Raw genomic sequence first — 19,429 nt, 5'->3', positions numbered from 1 at the left:
GTGCCCAGCCTCCGTGTTTTGCTGCTTGAGGTTCTGTCTCTGCACCTGCGGTGCATGCACGCTTTCCTGGTTACCTAAGGGCCCCCTTGTTTTAGCCTTAGTAGGAAGCTTGGAGGACTGAGAATGTGTATAACCTAATCTCACACTTGAGTATCAAAAGCATTTCAATATTTTGATCACTGTTTCATTTTTTTTTCTCTTCTATTTTAAAAAGATATTTCAGATAAAGATGAGTTACTGAACTCTACAACGACCTGAAAGGAGGTTGTAACAAGGTGGCGGTCGGTCTCTTCTCACAAGTAACAAGCAATAGGACAAGAGGCAATGGCCTCAAGTTGTGCTAGGGGAGGTTTAGGTTGGACTTTAGGAAAAATCTCTTCACTGAAAGGGTTGTCAAGCACTGGAACAGGCTGCCCAGGGAAGTGGAGTTTCCATCCCTGGAGGCATTTAAAAGTTGTGTAGATGTGGTGCTTAGGGACAGGGTTTAGTGGTGGACTTGACAGTGCTAGGTTAATGATTGGACTCAATGATTTTAAAGGTCTTTTCCAGCCTAACCGATTGTATGATTCTATGACTTTCTGTGAAAGACTCTTGACTAACATGCTAGAGGCACCAGCACGCAGCAGTGGGTGAGTGTGGCTGGGGAGGGTGGCATGTTGGTTTTCACCTCTGTATTGCCACTTCCAGCCCAGAGGAGCAGACCAGTTGCTCTTCATCTGGGGTGCATTTGGTAACCAGTGCAATCTGATCATCTCAGACCATTTCTCTGCAGCCAGATTCCTTCTTAAATCCTCACCATCCCTTTCTTGGGCTCTTGAAAGGGAAAAGCAAAAAACTAAATTAGTGGGTTTTTTGGGAGAGGCTTTTTCAGCTCTTCCCTGAAATGCTTCAGCACAGAGTTCACATGGACATGTACAAATGGCAGGTCATGTGCCTTCAAGTTTTTGACTGTCAGGTTGCCTTTACAAAGTTTATGAAAATCATCCAGGAGTTTCACAGGAAGTTGCAACTTGTGTTTGTATTGCACAGCAGATACCGCTGAGGTTTCTGGAATGGGTGTTTACAAATTATGTGTGTTGTTATGGAGAATGTAGAGAGATTTGTTGAGTTTTGTGTCTGTTGGTTTTAAATTTATCTGCTTGTGGTGATCCTGGCTGTTTTGCTTGGTAAATTAAGGGGAAAACAAACAAAAGATGAAACCATAATATACAGTGGTGTCAGAGACAGTATCAAGAGTCCTTATGTAAATATTGGTGGAGTTATTAACTGGAAAGGCCTACCTGCCTGACCTAAGGCTGTTGGCAGCATTTATGCTCCTGGGGCCCAGGTGTGGATGAGAGCAGTTATGTGTTGCAGCATAGTGAGGAGAGGCTGACTGCAGCCTGCGAATCTGAAGTGCAGCTGTATTCATTAATTTACTGCAGTAAGTGTGAGGTGGCAATACAGACCCCAGCCAACGTGGCAGGTCCCTAGGGCTGTGTGGTTTTATCCAGCAGGGCAGTGAAAGTAGATCGTAGAGGAGCATATGCAGAGGACTGGGAGAGACAAAATCCCGTTTGATATTCCTTGTACAGAAAACAACATGGGGTCTTTTATGGTAAGAATAATTAAGCAGAATCAAAATTACAAAGGGATTTTTGACAGCCACTGTAACCTGACAGTTATGTTTTGTGTTACCAGTGCGTTGTGCCCATGGCTAGTGACACCTTTCAGGGACCAGTCACCTCACCACAGGCATATGGAGCAAGAGTACCAATGCCACAGCGCTTGTCTGACGTCCTGGCTGCTGCCAGGGTCTGGCATGCTGGTGCCCTGGTTAGGAGTTGTCTCTGAAAAACTCTCTGTGAACACACTCTGCTGTTAAATTAGGAAGAGCTTTGGGAAGGGTGGCTCTCTTGCCCTGCGGGTGCTGTAGAAGATGGTCTGGCACATTATGGTCGCATACGATGAGATTTTTTTTATGAACCTGGTTACTTCCAAGGGTAGAATATATCTCAGCAGCCTTAAAATGCCAGCACTTAGTATAGTGGCTGCGTCATTTTGCCGCTATTGCCAGAATCCTGATTACCCATTTGGAAGGAAGAATAGAGGTGTGTCATTTTAGGAATAGTTGCAATGGGGGTGATTTTTACCTGCAGGTGAAAAATGATGACTGCGTTGCTTTTACTGTCATTTGGTGCTTGCGTATTTATCATCACTGATTTTATGTATATTATACGTGTACTTCCTTTCCATCTGTGTGTGCAGTCAGGTGCAGGCTGTGTATGTTAGTGTGGTGTGCATATGCTGTATACCTTTTGTACTTTGAGTAAGAGAAAAAAGTGGTCATGTATGATGTGTCATGGGCTTACAGCAATTATAAGTCAATAACATGAAATTATTAGTCATGTTTCCTTCTCAGCTGTCAAAGTTTCTGAGTTTCCTGTCTGTCTCTTTGACAAGTTTACATTTCCCCTGAGTAAGGAAAACATCGACCTTTTTTTTTTTTTAAGTAACCTTTAGGTCAGCTTCAGTGACATCCCAGCTGTATTTGCTGCTTCTCTTCAGTGCGGCTGAGCTCATTCCGCTGCCAACCCTCCAGCTGTGTTGAAGCCTGCAGACCCCTCCGCTGCAGCTGCGTGCTTGAGCAAGCCTGCGGCTGGGTCCAAAGCCTGCAGGCAGGATGAAGCCCCATTAGGTTAATGTTCTGGTGGAGGAGAAGGTGTAATTGCAGTAACATCAAATTACAATTTTGGAGTTAGATGCAATCCTCAGGCAGTCTGAGGGTGTTAAAATGCCTGGCAATGCCGCACCTGTGCTGTAAGCTGTGGTTAATTGACCTGGTCTCCTGATTTTGCTGCTCTGAACTTTCTAGGCAAGTACTGGCTAACAGCACGACTGTCCTTTTAGTGCTGGGGTGACACCTGCTTAAAAACAAAGTCTTCATAGCATAAAGATTTTAAATTTTCTTTGCAATAACTGTCATCTCTTTGAGGCAGTGAGATAGCGGGTGAGTACTCAAAACCCACCAACAGGTCTCTAAATTCTTAAGACCTGACAGCACATCAGTAGCCTTGTTGTAGTCATAAAGTTACCTGGTTTGGAGTTTCTGTTACTTTAAAATGTAAATAATGGGTGTGTTCAATATTAAAAAGCTGATGCTCATGAACAGTGATTGTAAAAAAACCTGTCATAACTGGCAGTGCATGGGAGCAAGTCCGTGGGCAAGCTGGGCCCAGGAGCATGGCGTGGTGGCTTCAAGTGCACACATGTACTTTGCAGATACCCTTATCACTCCAAGGCAGGGTACCACATTCCAGCAACTAGGATTGGTGGGGCTTTTTATGTTTGTTTTCTTTAAATTTAGTAGCTGGGGCACAATTCTGCGCTGGTGGGCGGTATGGGTGGGAAGTTTCACCTCTCTGGTCTACAGGAAGTCTGAAGGCAGTTCCTTGTGTGCTTTGGGTGGAGATTTCTCAGAGTTAGAGGAGAGACGAAAGATTTCGGAAGAGAGAGCTGAGATGCTGGAAGGGTGAGTTACTTCTCTGCTTTTATTGAGCTAATGTTGAGCTTGGTAACTGCTCTTCAGGAAATCTTAAACCTTGCACCCTGTCCTAAATACTGAAATGAAGTAATTTGGAGGAGGTGAAGGTGCAGGCAGGTGAAGCATCTCTGCGGGAATGGGGAGGAAGCAGACTGCTTCATGGGTCCTTCTTAAAAATGGAACATCCTATAGGATGGGAGAAGCATCTTTCAGATGCCTGAGTCAGGCGTAAGACACGTCCTTGGCAGGCACAGTTTAGCAGTAGCCAGAGAGGCCATGAGCATCGTCTCATTCTCTTCTGCCTTTTGGCTTAGATGGGACGAAGATGTAGCCACCCCTGAAATCTCAGAGAGGCTTATGCCCCGTAATACAGTGCACCAGCGCACGGGTTTCAGATGGCAGCAAAAAGTCCTCGCTAAGACTGGTGATGGTTTAACGAGTGTGTGTAAATGAAAAGTGCCGCGAGGACATGGAGTGCTCCTGACCACTCAGAAAATGATCTTGGCTTAAACGCCATCTTCAGTTGGTCACAGTAAACTTCATTGGTGTAATTGCTGCTAATAGACTTCTCCGTACTGCCTGTGCGGGGATTGGTAATGACAAGGCAGCAGCAGAGCAAGAAGCAGGAAAGGAGATGACGCTTTGAGCCTGCTTTTATTTTACTTTATATACTCATTCTGCTGGATCCTTCACATGCTTTTAGCACTTGCTGTGGTTCATTGTTTGAATGTCACAGTGTTCTTTGAAGTTTAATTGCTCTGCTAACTGTAAGACCCTGGTTTAATGTATGATTTTTGTAAGTTTGCAGAAGATACAGAGTTGTTGGTGACACTGAAAATCCCTACAAATCGTGTCGCTGAGGCAGAAGAAAGAGGACGAAACTGCAGGGAGTGTGGCACTTCATTCCCGAAAAAGTATTTGCATGAACAGACACAACGTCACAGTCTCCTGGTCCTTGCCTCAGCCTTTTGTGCATGCCAATGAGTTGATTTGAAGAGAAGTTTGATCTCAGCTCTGAATCAGATAACATGGAACTTCTTGCAACAAAAGGGAGTTGTACACACAGAGCAGTATGTTTCTGACAGTACACTAAAAAACTGCCTTGACAGCGAGCTGTAGAAAAGCGAGGCATTAGAAACACATGGAAATAATATGGCATTTGTATAGGAAAGAATGTAACTGAAATCCTGTTGTGCCTGTAGAATTGCAGCTCTCTATGCAGTATCGGTAGTTGTGTGTTCTTGTTTGAATAGGAGTGACGCTGGTACTGGAGAAGTTAGTGTGTGATGGTCACACTGGGAGGTTTTTCTGAACCCTTTCCTGTAAGTGCTGTTAGTGCTGCACAGATACCTAGAAAGGAGAGTGTAATAAAATAAAATAAAAAAAAACCTTAATCATAATATTGAAAGGGCAAGGGCCTTGCATAGGTGCAATGCATTGTGCCAAAGTTTTCTGGCTCTTTTCCTTCATTCTTTTGTTTTTCTTCTCTAAATTGCGGGGCACAAAGGACTGTTACATATTTTCTGGTAGCCATAAAACCTATGGATTTGCTTTAAATGGGAAACATGCTGGGGATATAGTGGGAATGTTTTGATTTCTATGCTGCTCAGTTATAAAGTGCTGTACTGACATTTTAACACTTATTTCAGACATGGTCGTAGACATTCTCTTTCTCAGTCTGATAAGGGCACAGTAACCCATGGAACCAGTCTGTGCCTGTATCTTAATCTGGGGACTATAGACAAGCAATGGAAAGCTGTGCTCCTGCAAAATCCATTGCTGTCAAATTGGAAATGGTGCCTGAAACAACAGCAAGTCTGGACTTGTGTATTTGCAGAGGTTTGGGTTAATGTGTTTTGTTTGTATGTGTATTTGAGTGTACTTCCGTGGTAAAAATGTACTGCTTTTTGAGTGCCCTTTCTCCACACTCCTACATGAAGCGCAGGCAGAAGTCTTTCACTAAAAAACTTCATGGCTCTTTGGCAGAGATGCTGTTCCTGATCTTCCAGTTCTGTTCAGTCCGTTCAGTTTCCGCTGGGCAAGTTGCTGAAGCCTCCCGTTAGACCAAAGGCAGCAATAAACTCTTGGAGGGTTGGGTGATGTTAGGGCCAAATCACTCCAACTCACTCAGCCCCTACTTCGCCTGGCTCTGCAAGCTTCTCTGCATCCTGTTCCATCCCACCCCACTATGTGCTGCAGTTGTCAGATGCTAAGCAGCAGGGAAAGCCCAGGCCTATGCTCTGTACCAGTATCGGTAATATACATAATTCAAAGCCAAATTTATGTTCTTTTACTGTTCTACATCAGAGAGAACCCCTCTCTATGAAATACATATTTACATCAAAAAATGTGTAAAACACATTCATTTTAAACTCCATAATCTGACTTCATAAATGATAGAAAATTTATCTTCAGTGATTTGACAACTTTAGGACTGTATTTGATTAAATATCCATCAGTGCTTGACATCCAAATAATTTAAAACCTTCTCCCTTTGGAAAGAGAGAGGCAGCACAAGTGACCAGCCAGGAGTTCAGATGTATCTTAAAATTAAGTGGATGGGTCTTTGCAAGCACCTGACTATGTTGTGGTTGCCTAATAGGCCAGCTTTCTAAAATTACGTGATTGTGGTAATTTTATCTTTGCTATTTGACCTGTCTTAGGAAAATGCATTAAAAATGGCTTGCTGATTAACTGCCATGGTTTGTTCTTTGTATTATTTTATCTCTAGATCAGTCATATTGTCATCGGCTGCAACACGACATGTATTTTCTTACAAGCAATAGCCGACTGAACGAGCAAGTCGTTGATAAAATTATTCTTCAGCTTAACAGAGTCTACCCCCAGATTCTTACCAATGCAGAAGCAGAAAAGGTAATTTGATGAATTTTACTATATCTCTGAATGTTGCATTGTTTTTGTGGGCCACTGGCTCAGCTGCCCTCTTCCCGACTTGACTCTTGGTGTCACATGCAGCCAATCTTCCTCACCTCTTACTTGCTGACCAGTTGTATCTGGGATCTCATATCAGAGGAGAAGTCACAGGGCTGGCACGTTCCCTGTGCCAAGTGGTTATGAGAGAGAGTGCTCTCTTCAGCAGCAGCTTAATGCCACGGTCCCTGCCATGACGTCTGACACACGCGTGCAGAAGCACACTATCTTATAACCACTCCATGGACAGGATTGTGCCCATCGTGTGACCAAATGCCCTGCATGCCTGCCTCCTCACATGAGTCAGTCTGGAGTGTCGTGTCGGATAATCTGTGCTTCATCCAGCTGTGTCCACAAAATCATCTATATTAGCTTAATCAGTTTTAGTTGCTGGCTAATGTGATTAATGACTCGTGAGTGTTGGTAGAGAAGTGGGGCACTAGTCCCACCTCTAAGTGTGGGAGCTGTGGGAAGAGGATGGAGTTAGGAGCATCTTCCAGTGGTGCTGATATGTATGGAGGAAGGCCACCGTCCCTGGCATGAAGCTTTCAAAAATGGGTAACTGCTTTTAGGGAGAAAGATCTTTTAAACTTGTGTGGAGTAAAAGTCGAAGTCAGTTAAAAGCTTCCCAGATCCAATTTACAACAGTGTTTTTTTTTCTTGCCTTCTGCCAACTTCATTGTCTGCACAAGGCTTGGGGTTTTGACATATTTTAACATTAAGAAAAATAGGTGATTCTGTCGTAATCAAGCTCCATGGCAACAAATAGTGTTTTGGTGGTGTAGAGCAGTGCTTAGATCATCAGCTGAGCCAGTCTAGCCACAGTTATGATAAATGGTGTGACACGCACAATTAAAGATTATCTCATTCCTTCAAGAGCTTCAAAAATAAATGCATAAAGAATCTGTGAAATGTAATTTGTGACTTCTGCAGACAGAAATGAACTGCTTTCACATAGGTCCAGGCAAGTTTCTGTCTATTGAGTGTTTAGGAAGCTTATAATCTCAGCTATACCTGGTAGACCTTGTGGGAATTTTGTCAGAATAAGGAGTGTTGTATAAGGTATGTTTCCTGTCCCTCTAGAGGAAGGATTGATCTTATCTAAGTATACTACAAAGGTTGTCTACTGCACTGGTCTGAAATATAATACTTTGCTGAGAATGACTTTGGATGTTTTCCAAATAAGCTGAAATCAGTTTCATGTGTAAGGCTAGGTATACATTTCCATTCTCTTTGTAAAGTCTCCTAATATTCATCACATTTTGGACTACAGAAAAAGAAGTGCTCTCTTCTGCAGCTGCTTGCCATGTTGCCCGAGTAATGAGAATTTGTACATGTTGCACTGGGTGCATAGCAGTTAATTGTGCTGGAAACAATGAAACGTAATGGGAGTTATTTACTTTAGTATTTATGTTAAGACGTATCTTGGGATGATGAGCACTCCATTACTGGGACTAATATAAGCAGTGTAAAGTATCTTTTTGGGTGATCATTACTAGGCAACTAAGGGAAAACTTGAAAACACAGAACTTTTATAAGAAGATTTGTTGATATTTTCTATCAACAGCAGTCACAATCAAATTGTAGAATAGCAAGTACCACGTTGATTTGAATGCAGAGAAAACATCAAATGCGGAGTAGCTGTCACTTTATCAGGTCAGAAAAAAAGAATGAGGGAAGACAGAGGCAATATGCTCTCCGTCAAGCAAAGCTGACCAGATGGAGCTCAGTGTCTTGGAGACTGCTGTGCAATGCATGTATGCCCTTTTTAAGTTCCCCTCCTTTTTTTGGCCCATTCTTTTAGCAAATATAAAACAAGCTCCATATCTTCACTGCCTGGTATACTGTAAAGTGATACAGAGTTGAGCTCCAACTGTGGTCATCTCTCTTCTGATAAGTGCTTTTCTCTTACAGTTCAGGAATCCAAAGGCATCACTCCATACCAGACTTTCAGATCTGATAAAGCACCTTCAAAAGAAAGGAGACAGGCACTGTCAAGAGTTTTACAGGGCTCTACAGATCAATGCTGAACAGCTGTATAATGACCTGCCAAGCAGGAAAATCTTGAGTAAGTTGATGGAGTTGTGGATTTCCTCATCAGTGTATTACAAAACCTCATTTCAGATGAGGTTTGGGTTATTTAAATAATTTTGGGGGTATACCTTAATTCCTTCTGACTGGATTTTTCCAAAAGCCATATAAGGGGATTTGACTGCATAGTTCCTGTTATTTGTTGACTAGTGTGGGCAGTCCAAAACTCTTGATTGTCTTGAAATACGAGATATGTCTTTAAAACAGTTTAAGTGCAACATGTAAGACAGCAATATAACTCATATGAAGTAAAATTTCTCTTTTCATAACCATTGCTTCTTAATGGCTTGTTTATTTCCTCTGTGTTTATTCTGACTTGTAGCACATAAGAACATTACAAACCTCAAATTTGTTAAGCTCAAAACTCTGCTGGCCCAGAAGTTTGGCTTTCCCTCAATCCATAAATCTCCTAGTTGTGTCTAGTTTAACTTAAAGCAAACATTTATTGGCCCTTGCAATGATGAACTGTGGTATTAATCACTTAGGACTTGTTTTGTGCAGCTGACAGGCCTGACTGATGTCCGTAAAGCTGTCCCCTCCAAATATACATATATGCACTTCAGGAGGACTGAGGCCCAAACAGATTTGACTCTATACTGCAAAGAAGCTAATTTCTTTAAGGAAAATGTGTCTTAACAGATGTGTACACAGTAACCAAGGCCTGACTACTTCCCATATAGACGATTTGAGTTCAGTTGGGTACTAGAAATAGCATAGCTGTGACGAAGTTCATCCGTGCCCGTAAAACTCCCATTGGAAGTTCTGCAGATATTGCAAAGATGAACTCTGACGCTCCACCATGCTGTTGTCATGCCTGGACAAACCAGCTGAAAGAAAACTTGCATTGGATGTCTGTGTGATGTTTTCGCTTTTAGCTAAAGTATAAACGTGCTCGTCCTAGCACCTGATTTACTTCATTACTTCTGAGAGCTTTTACTCGGGTAGCCACATGAGTAGGCAGGGTTAAGGCTTCTCATGTTCAGACTGCCTGTGACAACTACGTGTGCTAGAAGTACTTCACAGAAAAAACGGAGCTGTTTGTGGTGCCTCAAAACTGTTTTGCTGCTATTGCATTATGCAAAGGGACTCCAGTAACCATCGAAAGTCATTAAATTCTCTGTACCTTGGTACACTCTTGTATGTTACCATCCTCAGAACGATAAGAATAATTTAAATAACTTAGGTTAAAATACTACTACAGGCTGAGATTCTGCAGTTTCATTATATGGACCTGAGAGGGAAATAATGAGACAATTGTGTTAATATGTTCGCTGCTTCTTATGAGTTCTGTAACTAAAATGTCTGCATTCTGGATTGAATGGTCGATAAACATCTGTGCAGCATTTTAAGCTAAAACTGCAGACAGTTTTATTCTTCAGGAAAAGCTCACTTTTCGGTGTGAGGTGTTATTTCTCATTTAAATGAACTTGGACATTTTGAATATTAAAGACATTATCGTTCAGACCTCCAAGATGTACAATTTTTATGTTACTCAAATGTTACTTATATCAGTATTTGTTAAATTTGTCAAATTTAGCACAGAGCATTTACCTAATTGACACTAGAATTTGTAAATGTGAAGAAAAAAGGGAATCCCTAACATGGGGACTTTGTTCTAAATGCAGATTGAACCGAAACAAGCAGCGTTATAAACATCTGGAGAAATTATTGGTGAGGACACTGATAAACTGTGGCCAGGACAGAGTTCTGTAATAATTACATGCAGCTGTACAGATGAAAAATGTTTTCTACAGAGGAAATCCTTTCAAAGATTTCTTTTTCATTTTTAAAACAGCTTTAAAATTTGTGCTAGAACAAAGTTTCTTTGCCTCAAATATGACATCGCAAGTGAAATGTTCAGTAATGTTTGAGAATTCCCACTAGAGGGTAGGTGAGGCACACGGCTTGGGCAACTTCAGAGCTTGAAGCCAAACAGGATCTTCCAGGTGACTCAGAAAATGGTTTTATTTCTCTCAGTGCTGGCAGAGACTAGAAGGATAAAGGATCAGATCGGCCCCGCACAGCGATAGCCTGACCAAAGTGCAGAGATTTGGCTGTGCTCACCTGTGAAGTGTGAGGATTTATTAGCGAGAGTACATAGGGAAGACATCCCTCAAAAACAGCAGGGTGTGTAAGATTGCCATTGATATAGTGTGCCGTGGAGGCTTTGCCGCAATCCTTTCTGCTTCAGCGACTCTCAAGCTTTGCAGCAAAGTGCTTCAGATGTTTCTGTTCTGCTTGAATGCCATGCCCTGTCACCCCACTGAGAGGGACGTATTTAGCGTGGGAGGTGGATGTTCACCATCTAATGTTGGCTGACAGCAGGTCCCCTTTGCTGGTTTGGTGTACAGGGCAGTTTTCCAAAGCACCTCGCCTAGCTCCAGATTGTCACATGGAAGGAGGAAATCAGTTGAAACCAAAGAGTCTCAAATTATTCCCTATTGACAGCCAAATTTGGAGCTCTCACTTTTTCCCTTTCCCTCAGAGAGGTTTGGCTAAAAGAGTTGTTGTTCAGATTCATGGTGCATTAAAGGAAAGTCATTCCTCTGCTGTTTATGGTGACAACGGTGTTTTTTTTGGTGTTGGACACACATTTTGCAGATGTTATCACCACATTTGTATGGCAAAGGCACCTCTGAAAGAGCTGCAGGTCTTTCTGCCCGAAGCAGAAGCTGCTCTTTTGCTGCTAACTACTGAACACCTTGTCTCAAGGTCAACCACTTTTTCTACTAGAATTTGCAGAAAGATAGAGGCAAAAATTATTTGCACTAAATGTTAGCACGTAGTACCTACAGACTTTAAAGAAGCTGTGGGTGTCTTTAGCTGAGACCAGAATTTAGATAAATAATCTGGGCCAGGCAGTTTGTTCCAAGGGCTTCATCTGCCAGATACATTAATGCCCAGAGATTTACTCAAGAACAGAAAGAATGGTGATGCATTAAATTATAGGAGTGTTTTCAGATTAGTACATATATTAACAAATAGTTTGTATTTATTACAATGAAAATTTCAGAGACGTTGCTGCAGCTATATATAGTTACATTCAGATGACTATGTGCCTATGTCTTTTGATCAACTTATATCCAGATTTAACAATATCGATGCTTTACTTTTGGAGGGGTTAATATTTTATGTCAAAATTGGATTTTTTTCTGAAATGTGTTGTTTTGCACAATTTTGCATGTGCGGATTATGTTTGTTTGCTTGAGCTGAGTACTAACTTTTCATGTGTTGCTTTTATTTCTAGAAACCACAGATTCCACAGAGATAGACACTGACAAGGAGAAATATATGCTAAATGACAGGGGTAAATAAATCCGTAGTGTCACTGGATGGAATGGCTTTTCAGATTATGATGCAATTTGTTTTATCATGTAATTTGCATTTCATGTAACAAATTGTTTTATGTCGTCTTTACTGTCAAAAGTTAAGTGGAATTAATGGAGGAAATTGTACTGAGCTGCTGTTGAGGAAACCAGTGCCAGGAAATTCAAGAGACTGTAGAGTTTAATCAATATTTACAATGGTATTTTTACTTACACTGTTATAGTGAAACTCTTCCTTTCCTATGATTTCTTCAACGCTTGAATAGTAAGGTCTATTCAACTGCTGCTGCTGTTATTTTGCATAAGGCCATCAATAATTTTTTATATAGCTTTCAAATTTTTTCAATTTTTTTAAGCTTTCAATTTAAGTACAGATCATCTGAAAACAAAGACAGAAAGGAAGATGAGCAGGGGCGAACTTAAATATGTTTTCTTTAGGAAAACATGTTAATGTTTTTCCTATTTTATCATTTAAGTTTAATTGATATTTTATTTTGAAATTTGGATACAATTATGGGAGACTAAAAGCACCTTCTATGAACTATGCCTTTTTGCCAGTTTTCCCCCGAGAGAAAACTGAAATGAGAGGCAAAACCACAGTTTAACTCAATGTATATTTTTCCTGTGATGTTGTTACTTTGAATATTGAACCGATTTGCTGTTCAGATTTTTCACATCACTATTGCTGACTGCAGGGTAGAATGGAGAAAGTGCTTGGAAATAAGAAAATCAAGTAATTTCTGTTCTTACTCATGCTGAGGAAAGAGCTGGCCTCAGACTTGAGATTGTCCAGCTGCTAGCCACTCTCGTTGGGAGACTACATCTGAAGGAGCAGCCAATTCCTTGCTCCTTTGTCATTTCTCCAATGTCCTTGTCTGCGTGGTCAGCCCCACTAATTTGTTAGTCTGTGGTACATTTGTCCTTAAATTGACAGATTCAGTTTAATTGTAGCTATATTTGTAGTGAAGTAGTAAATACAAATAGAATGTTAGATAATAAAGGAACAGATATAAATCTTTATGAAGTTTTATCTGTGGATAAGTAATTCCAGGCAGGCACATGAAGGAAATGTTTCCAGTGGGAGATTTGTTTTAGGTGTGCATGTGGCGCTGTATTTCAGCTTCCAGTAGAATTGTAAATAGGAACAAGAATATTTGCTCTTGTCATGAAAGTAGAATTTGTGGAACATCTCGGGGGGCAAAAATGAAACCCGAAAAATGCTTCTAAGGGACGACATTCTCATATGATGTACTCTTACCCACAGGCAGTGCATTGTCCCAGTGGGGGCTATTTGTAGGCTAAAATGCTATGCTGTGTGGTGAGGTCCCAGTAGTCTGGTTAGTATTTTATTGTAGTGTTTAAAGGGTTTTTTGCACAAAGCTTTAGAGTGAGAAAACATCTAAGGAAGCTTTCACTTAAATTTCATAGGATGTAGCTAGATTAACAGAGGCGAACAGTGAATGGTTTCAAAGCAACTGTAGTAAAAATTAATTACAGTATAGCAAATGTGCTTCATAGTACATTAGCTACAGAACATACATAATTGTGACTGTGTTAGCTTCTTTTGAATACACTTGATTATGCATATTAATAGCAATTGATGATTTATGAACTGAGCTAAACTTCCACTGCTCTGTTCTGTCTTAATGTGTTTCCTTTTTCGTTTTCTTTAGGTCCAGTGTTTTTCCTCGCTTGTTTTAGCGTTGCTGCAGGATTTGCGTTATTTTGGTATTGCTGTAACTCAGGTAACCTACTCCAGTGTTTTTTCTCTTGGTTGCCTTACTTTAGCATGGGACAGGAGGAGTGGCGTGCCTCTTGATCTAGCATGGCTTAACTTAATAGAGTGGGGGAAGGTGTCATCATTCATTAATGAGGTTAGGATACAAACTGCGCTTCAGACATGCTGAGATATAAATAATGGATGGTTTGCCTACAGAGGATGCCACAAATAGGGACTCTTTAAAAAGACAGTAGTCATGTGAGGTCCTGTTGCTATAGCAATGGGTCATGATTCTTAGCAGTCATGAGACAGACCCAAACCTTCTGGCTTCGACATCCCTTCGGAGCTGGTAGAAGCGTGACCAGTGCCAGGGCCAGAGGATGCTGGCTCGATTTGCTGAGCCCAAGTAGCTACAACCATTGCCCCTGTTGCTGGCTCTGGGTGTTAGCTCTCCCTATTGGCTGAAAGTTTCCTGCTTCTCTCCTTCTCACCTGCTCCTGCTCCTCTTCACAGTCCTACCTTCCACTCACCCAACGTTGCTGTGAGAGCGGCAGCTCTTAGCAGAAAAGTGCATTGATGCGTCCATGTGGATCAACTTCAGCAAAGCAGTGAGTCAGTGCTAGTGGGAGAGATCCAGGGGGAGAGAGTAGCTGATTCAGAGGAGTCTTCGCATGGTGCTGTGGGAAGTGCCAGTCTTCACACGGTAGATGGGGAGCAGAATCCAAACTCTGTTTTGGTTTAGTGCCTTCTGTTCCTCATACCCCGTTCACAGAAGTTACAGTTGGACGTTGTTCTTTACTGGCTTTTTCCCTGAGCTGTAGGCTACAGTATCACCAGTTCACGGACATTTTAGGTGATGTGGGAGTCTGGGCTTTGTTACGCTTCGTTCCCAGATCAGAGTCCCTCAGCTGGACTGTCTGTGGAGTCTGGGTTTAAAGCTAAAAGGGAGCCATTGGACGTTCAAGGCTAACCCATGTGTTTTCTTAGCTCCCATCACTTCCCTTCATCAGGTTCAGTCACAAGCATTTAATAGAAGCATTTTCAGAAAAGCATTCGAGGGCTGATATCAAAAAAACAGGGAATCCATCACTTCCTTTGATCCCAGTTAATTGCCCACAGCGTTAGAAGTGTGTGTCTTATTCTCAGTTTGAACCGGTTTCAGTTCCAGCCTGTCACTTTTGTTAAGCCTTTCTCTACGTGACTGCAGAGCCCCTTAGCCCCTTGTTTCTCTGCCAGCTGATGTTCCGTATTTTCTCCCTGTGAAGGTTCTTGTGCCTCAAGTCAGCTCTCTGTCTTTAATTTTGCAAAAATTATCAACTAATCTCTCCAAGTCTTTTGTTCCAAAGCTGTTTTTTCCGGTTTTTGAGGCTCTTTCCTGTACCTGTGCAGTACCTCAATGTGTAACAGGGCCACCAGACCTGGATGTGGTGTTCTAGGTTTGCACCATCCGGTGCTGTGCTCGGGTGTAAAGCTGCCCCCTTACCTGACTCAGTAATCTGAACTTGCAGCAATGTCTGAACTTGCAGCGATGAATCCTAACAGTTTCATTGTTATCCTGTCTTGGCAGTTGATGTATACAATATTGAAGGAAATGGGCTTTCCTCGAGAGTAATTTTTTTAAATGGATTTTTATTTTTTGTAGATGCTGCTTACTAGCTAGAATGAAACTTAACTGTGTTCACTTTCTCTTTTTCCTCCCATCTTCATTCTGTTTTAGATACAAAAGTCATAGGAAAAGCCAGGAGAATCTTGGGCTTTTCTCCTATTATCGTAGGAAGACACGTTAGAAATATTTGTATGTTGTATTTGGAAGACATATCAAGAAATTAAGGAAAAGCTGCCTCTTCGCTTGTCTCTACAGTATACCTGTCAAGGGAAGACAACAGTGCATGAATATTAATGTACTATACTCTCATACCAAAGACTTTATTAACTAGCTTCATCAACAATTGTGTTGCCTCAAGATATATTCAGAATTTCAGCTATATATGTCCTTCCTTATGGGAATGGACCATTTATTTTTGTAAATGCTTATTTTAAAATATTTATCATTTGGATTAAAAATATTTTTAATACAAACTTTAAAATTATATCCTAAATGGTCATGGGTCTTAAGCCATGTTTGTGTATGTGTTTTATACTGGAATGAAGGATTGCAGCTGTTTAATGAATGCTAGCCTGTCTTTTGTGATAATTAATTTAAGAAAAGCACTTAAAAAACCACATGCACGCAAAGCCTTACTAAGAAATGGATCTCCGTCTCAGGATTATCTATTTTTTCTACATCCTTTGTACTTACTGCCTGAGCTCAGGTGGGCGCTGGCACCTATGAGGTTTATCAGTGCCAGTTACCTTTGTGTATGCCTAGTACTTGCCATATTTTCTAATTCTCCTGTTTGTGTCTCGTCGCAGCCTGCCTTGTTCATGTTCACACTCAGCTGTGGTCCATGGTTTGAATGCGCTGGGGCTGGCGCAGACTGGTTCCCAGCCTGTGGAAGGTCCCAGGGACTCGAATGTCTGATCTGAAGCACTTCAAACTACCCAGAAGATTTTTCAGATTTATTTAGCTTTTCCTTTTCCACTGAAGTGTTTTGCAGTGTGTATATCTAAGAAACTGAAGTGTAATCCAAGGTACTTTGCAGGGACTTAAGTGCCATGAGTTGGGGCTTTTTTTTATGGCCAAAAATATGTATACTTACTTGAAGAGCCTGGGGTTGTTCATAATGTCATTGGATGATGTTATGTTTTTCTTCTGTGAGTGGAAACCTGAAAAACTTGCAGAAACCATTGTAAGACTAAAATTCTTGAGGGAGATGCAGGGAGTCAGGGCTGCAAGTGAAGCATCTTGGGGTTTCTTAGCTTGCTCCTGCCTAGCTCAGTACAAATGGCTTTTCTGCTCTAGATGGGAGGTGCAGTAGTTCTGAACTGGCTGTGAGAAATGACATTTTCAGTGGATAGTTCTTCAGTTACCCACTCAAGACCGTAAGGAGCATGGGGAGACCGTGTCCCTCTACTTGGTGAGAAAGAGGCTTTGTGGCTCTTCATTCACTGACTGTGATCAAATCAAATGTCACCTGAATAAAAGTTGCAGCTGTGTCACAAGTTACCATGCACTGGAGGATCCCGTGCAAAATTTTCAGTCATTTGGAGTGACGAAAGAGTCAGACTGAAAATTGTCTTCCAGCTTTAAACTTCGTTCATGCTGTAAAAATGTCATCATCTTCTCCAAAGCAAATCATCTTGTCATAACTGTATTTCCTTCCAGGACAACACTCACCCAATATAGTAGCAAGCATATAGTCCAGAGGACGAATTGGGTACGGGGCCATATTTTCAAATGAAAGACCTAACAAGTATTTGTGGGAGATGTCTCAAGAGATGAAAAAGGGCCAAGAGGACCCTGATTTTACTCTTCTGATAAAATGTTTTTACCTATGGCATTGGATTGTGGTTGGGACATGAGCCCACCCCACGTTAGAGGAAGACACAGTCTTCGTTAGGTCAAATCTCAAGAACAGCTGGCGTGTCTTCGTGGCCATCGCTGGTGTGAGTGCAGCTCATCTTAAAACACCTCATCTTGAAATCAGATTGGCTGCAGGGATCACGCTACTGCCACACTGTAAGTCAGCACAAACTGTTTAGTTAAGTATTTATTCTGGCTCGAGGAAGCCATGTTGCTGGGGTTACACTGGGAACGGTGCCTCCACCAGCCACGTTAAAGCTGGCTTGGGTATTTTTACCCAGCTGCAGCCACTCCTTTGGCTGCAGAGCTGGTGTTTCCCTAACAGCTCCCTGGATGTAACTGTGCAGCACTCAACAGCGGAGTTTCCTGCATAGATAGACAGACGTACCCCAAGATCAGCAGTGGGCCAAGGGGTGTTATAAACACTTCATAGCCCGATCGATGCAGTGTAAAACAGGGAATGAGGCAAATGCCACACGAACAAAATAATACCCAGCAGAGCAGTTTATTTAGATTTCTTTTCTCCTGCCTCCACCCCACCAGCTCTTGCATCTCTCCGGTCTAATCTCCATGGGTACTCTTATTAGGGGAAATCTGTGACGGAGCTGACCGTGTTTCCTACAGAATTGGCTAACTGTGAGGCTCTGCTGCCCTTGTTACACAATGACCTGCTGTTATGCTGCCTTCCATCTTGGGAAGTGCTTTAATTACGTTCTGTGGTTATCTCTCTGCTTTGCCTTGTGTTTAAGGTGACAACAGGTTGGGGTGTTTTGCTCCAGCAAACCAGCTCTAATTTGTAACATTTGAAATGTAATGTTCCTTTTCCCACTGCTGCTTACCTCCTAAAGCAACCCCTTTTTAAGGGACTAGAAGAAATACCTCTGAATTGTAAAGCGGTTTTAAATCTTTGCCTTGAAGCCAACTTTGAAACATCATCAGAGGAACAGTATTCCATTCTACACAAAAAAACATTATTCAAAGTAATCACAACAGTCGTATCTCATTTTAAAGCAGAAACAGAGGCCTTATTGCTGCTAGACAGATTCTTTCTGTTTAGATTATCCACCGTGTTACCCTTTGAATAACAGGTTGCAAATTGTTGTGCGCTGTTACTGAAACCTACAGAAGTTACCGGTGCCTTATTTAATCTGAAGGTGAGGATCTGCTGTACTTACTGGCTCAAGGATGCGTTGCAGTGCTGGGAGCCCTCTCGAGTCAATAAAACCACCCCAGGAGCACACTGGGTGCCCAGTAGGACGTGATCCTCCCAGTTCCTTAAACCAAGTGGCTTGCTTGAGCCTTGAGAACCATAGGGAATAAGAAAGTTTGTTAAAGGCTTTGGCTATATTTCTTCACTTTCTGAGGTTGCTTGAGATGAGGATGCCTCTTGGGGGAAAAAAAGCATAATCCAGGATGAGCTATTGCCAGGGCTAGGGCTGGGAGGAGAGAGGAAAAATGAGTCTTGGTTTGTCCCAGTGTTGCTAGTTAAAGGACCTGATGGCAAAGTATATAAAATAATCTGTTCCTTTATTAGTGCTAGTTATTAATTTAAAAAGTGAAAGCGAGGCTAGCTATAAAATTGGCATGTGTGTAGGTTGGAAGATGTTCTTTTTCCTGTAAGAATCTTCTTTCAGGAGCAAATACCGAGGTTTAATACACTTCTCTGCAAGCGCATCTATGCAGCACATGCAGACAGCAGATGAAGTGATAATTCCATCTTCAGTTAGTTCCTGGAGGAAGCCCACATGTACCTGTGTGGGAGTCGGGTCCTTCTGGGCAAGTGGTCTTATTTACTCAGAAATAAATGGAGTAGGGTCTTGGATGAGCCTGTCTAGCTGCAGAATTGCAGTTTCCCTGTCAAGTCAAGAATAGTTTGGCATTTGCTGCTGAAGCTGTACTGTTATTTAGGAATGTGCTTTACTTTATGTGCAGGGAAGTTGTCCTGGCTGGGTAAAATTCAGGAGGTGGTGACATGTGCAGAATGTAGAGGCCATTCTTGTAAATGCCGTGGTTCTTGTGCTGCAGACAGTAAATGTCCAGGAGCTAACAAGAAGCAGCTGTGTTTTCAGCATAAGCATACCCTCTCTCACCTTGTGCAGCTCTCATTGAGGAAGTAAAACGTTTGCTTTTCCCTACAGCATAAGCAGCATTGTGCCTTTAGTGGTGTTAGGGCTAAGGAGCCAAATGGCTGTTGGGTGAGTGAAGCTCTCCCGGAAGGCTGAACGTGGCTCTGGGGAGAGGGATGAGCAAGGAGAAGCTGGGGTCTCAGGAGGCTGGGAGCGTGCAGGTTTGCAAGCCCTTGGCTCCTCTGCCAGCTTTGACTGCGCTCAGCGGCAGCAGGTGCCTCGCACCCAGACTTGCTGCAACTCCCACCA

At 42.1% G+C, this 19,429-nt stretch overlaps 1 protein-coding gene across 2 annotated transcripts; it reads left to right on the top strand.

Moving 5' to 3' along the window:
- Positions 1-6,260: 6,260 nt before the first annotated feature.
- Positions 6,261-15,805, top strand: LOC104165709 (chromosome unknown open reading frame, human C9orf89). 2 transcript variants are annotated; one of them, XM_009705413.1, is made up of 5 exons: positions 6,261-6,397; positions 8,369-8,522; positions 11,793-11,852; positions 13,545-13,616; positions 15,309-15,805. In XM_009705413.1, exons 1-5 carry the CDS (start codon positions 6,287-6,289, stop codon positions 15,419-15,421), a joined length of 510 nt encoding a protein of 169 aa, XP_009703715.1. In that variant the 5' UTR covers positions 6,261-6,286; the 3' UTR covers positions 15,422-15,805. The 2 variants fall into 2 exon arrangements, with proteins under 2 accessions (XP_009703715.1, XP_009703716.1); XM_009705414.1 differs by lacking the exon at positions 11,793-11,852 and having other exon boundaries at positions 15,309-15,646.
- The last annotated feature ends 3,624 nt before the right edge of the window (positions 15,806-19,429 follow it).

The sequence above is a fragment of the Cariama cristata genome, unplaced genomic scaffold, assembly GCF_000690535.1.
Source record: "Cariama cristata isolate BGI_N322 unplaced genomic scaffold, ASM69053v1 scaffold38018, whole genome shotgun sequence".
Taxonomy (NCBI): domain Eukaryota; kingdom Metazoa; phylum Chordata; class Aves; order Cariamiformes; family Cariamidae; genus Cariama; species Cariama cristata.
This window is presented reverse-complemented; position numbering and strand designations above follow the sequence as displayed.

What these genes read in the sequence shown, in the direction of transcription:
- LOC104165709 (XM_009705413.1), top strand. Translation starts at nt 6,287, where the DNA reads ATGTATTTTCTTACAAGCAATAGCCGACTGAACGAGCAAGTCGTTGAT. An exon ending in GCCAAGCAGGAAAATCTTGA is followed by an intron (nt 8,523 to 11,792) that starts GTAAGTTGATGG and finishes TTTTATTTCTAG; the next exon opens with AAACCACAGATTCCACAGAG. An exon ending in TTGGTATTGCTGTAACTCAG is followed by an intron (nt 13,617 to 15,308) that starts GTAACCTACTCC and finishes ATTCTGTTTTAG; the next exon opens with ATACAAAAGTCATAGGAAAA.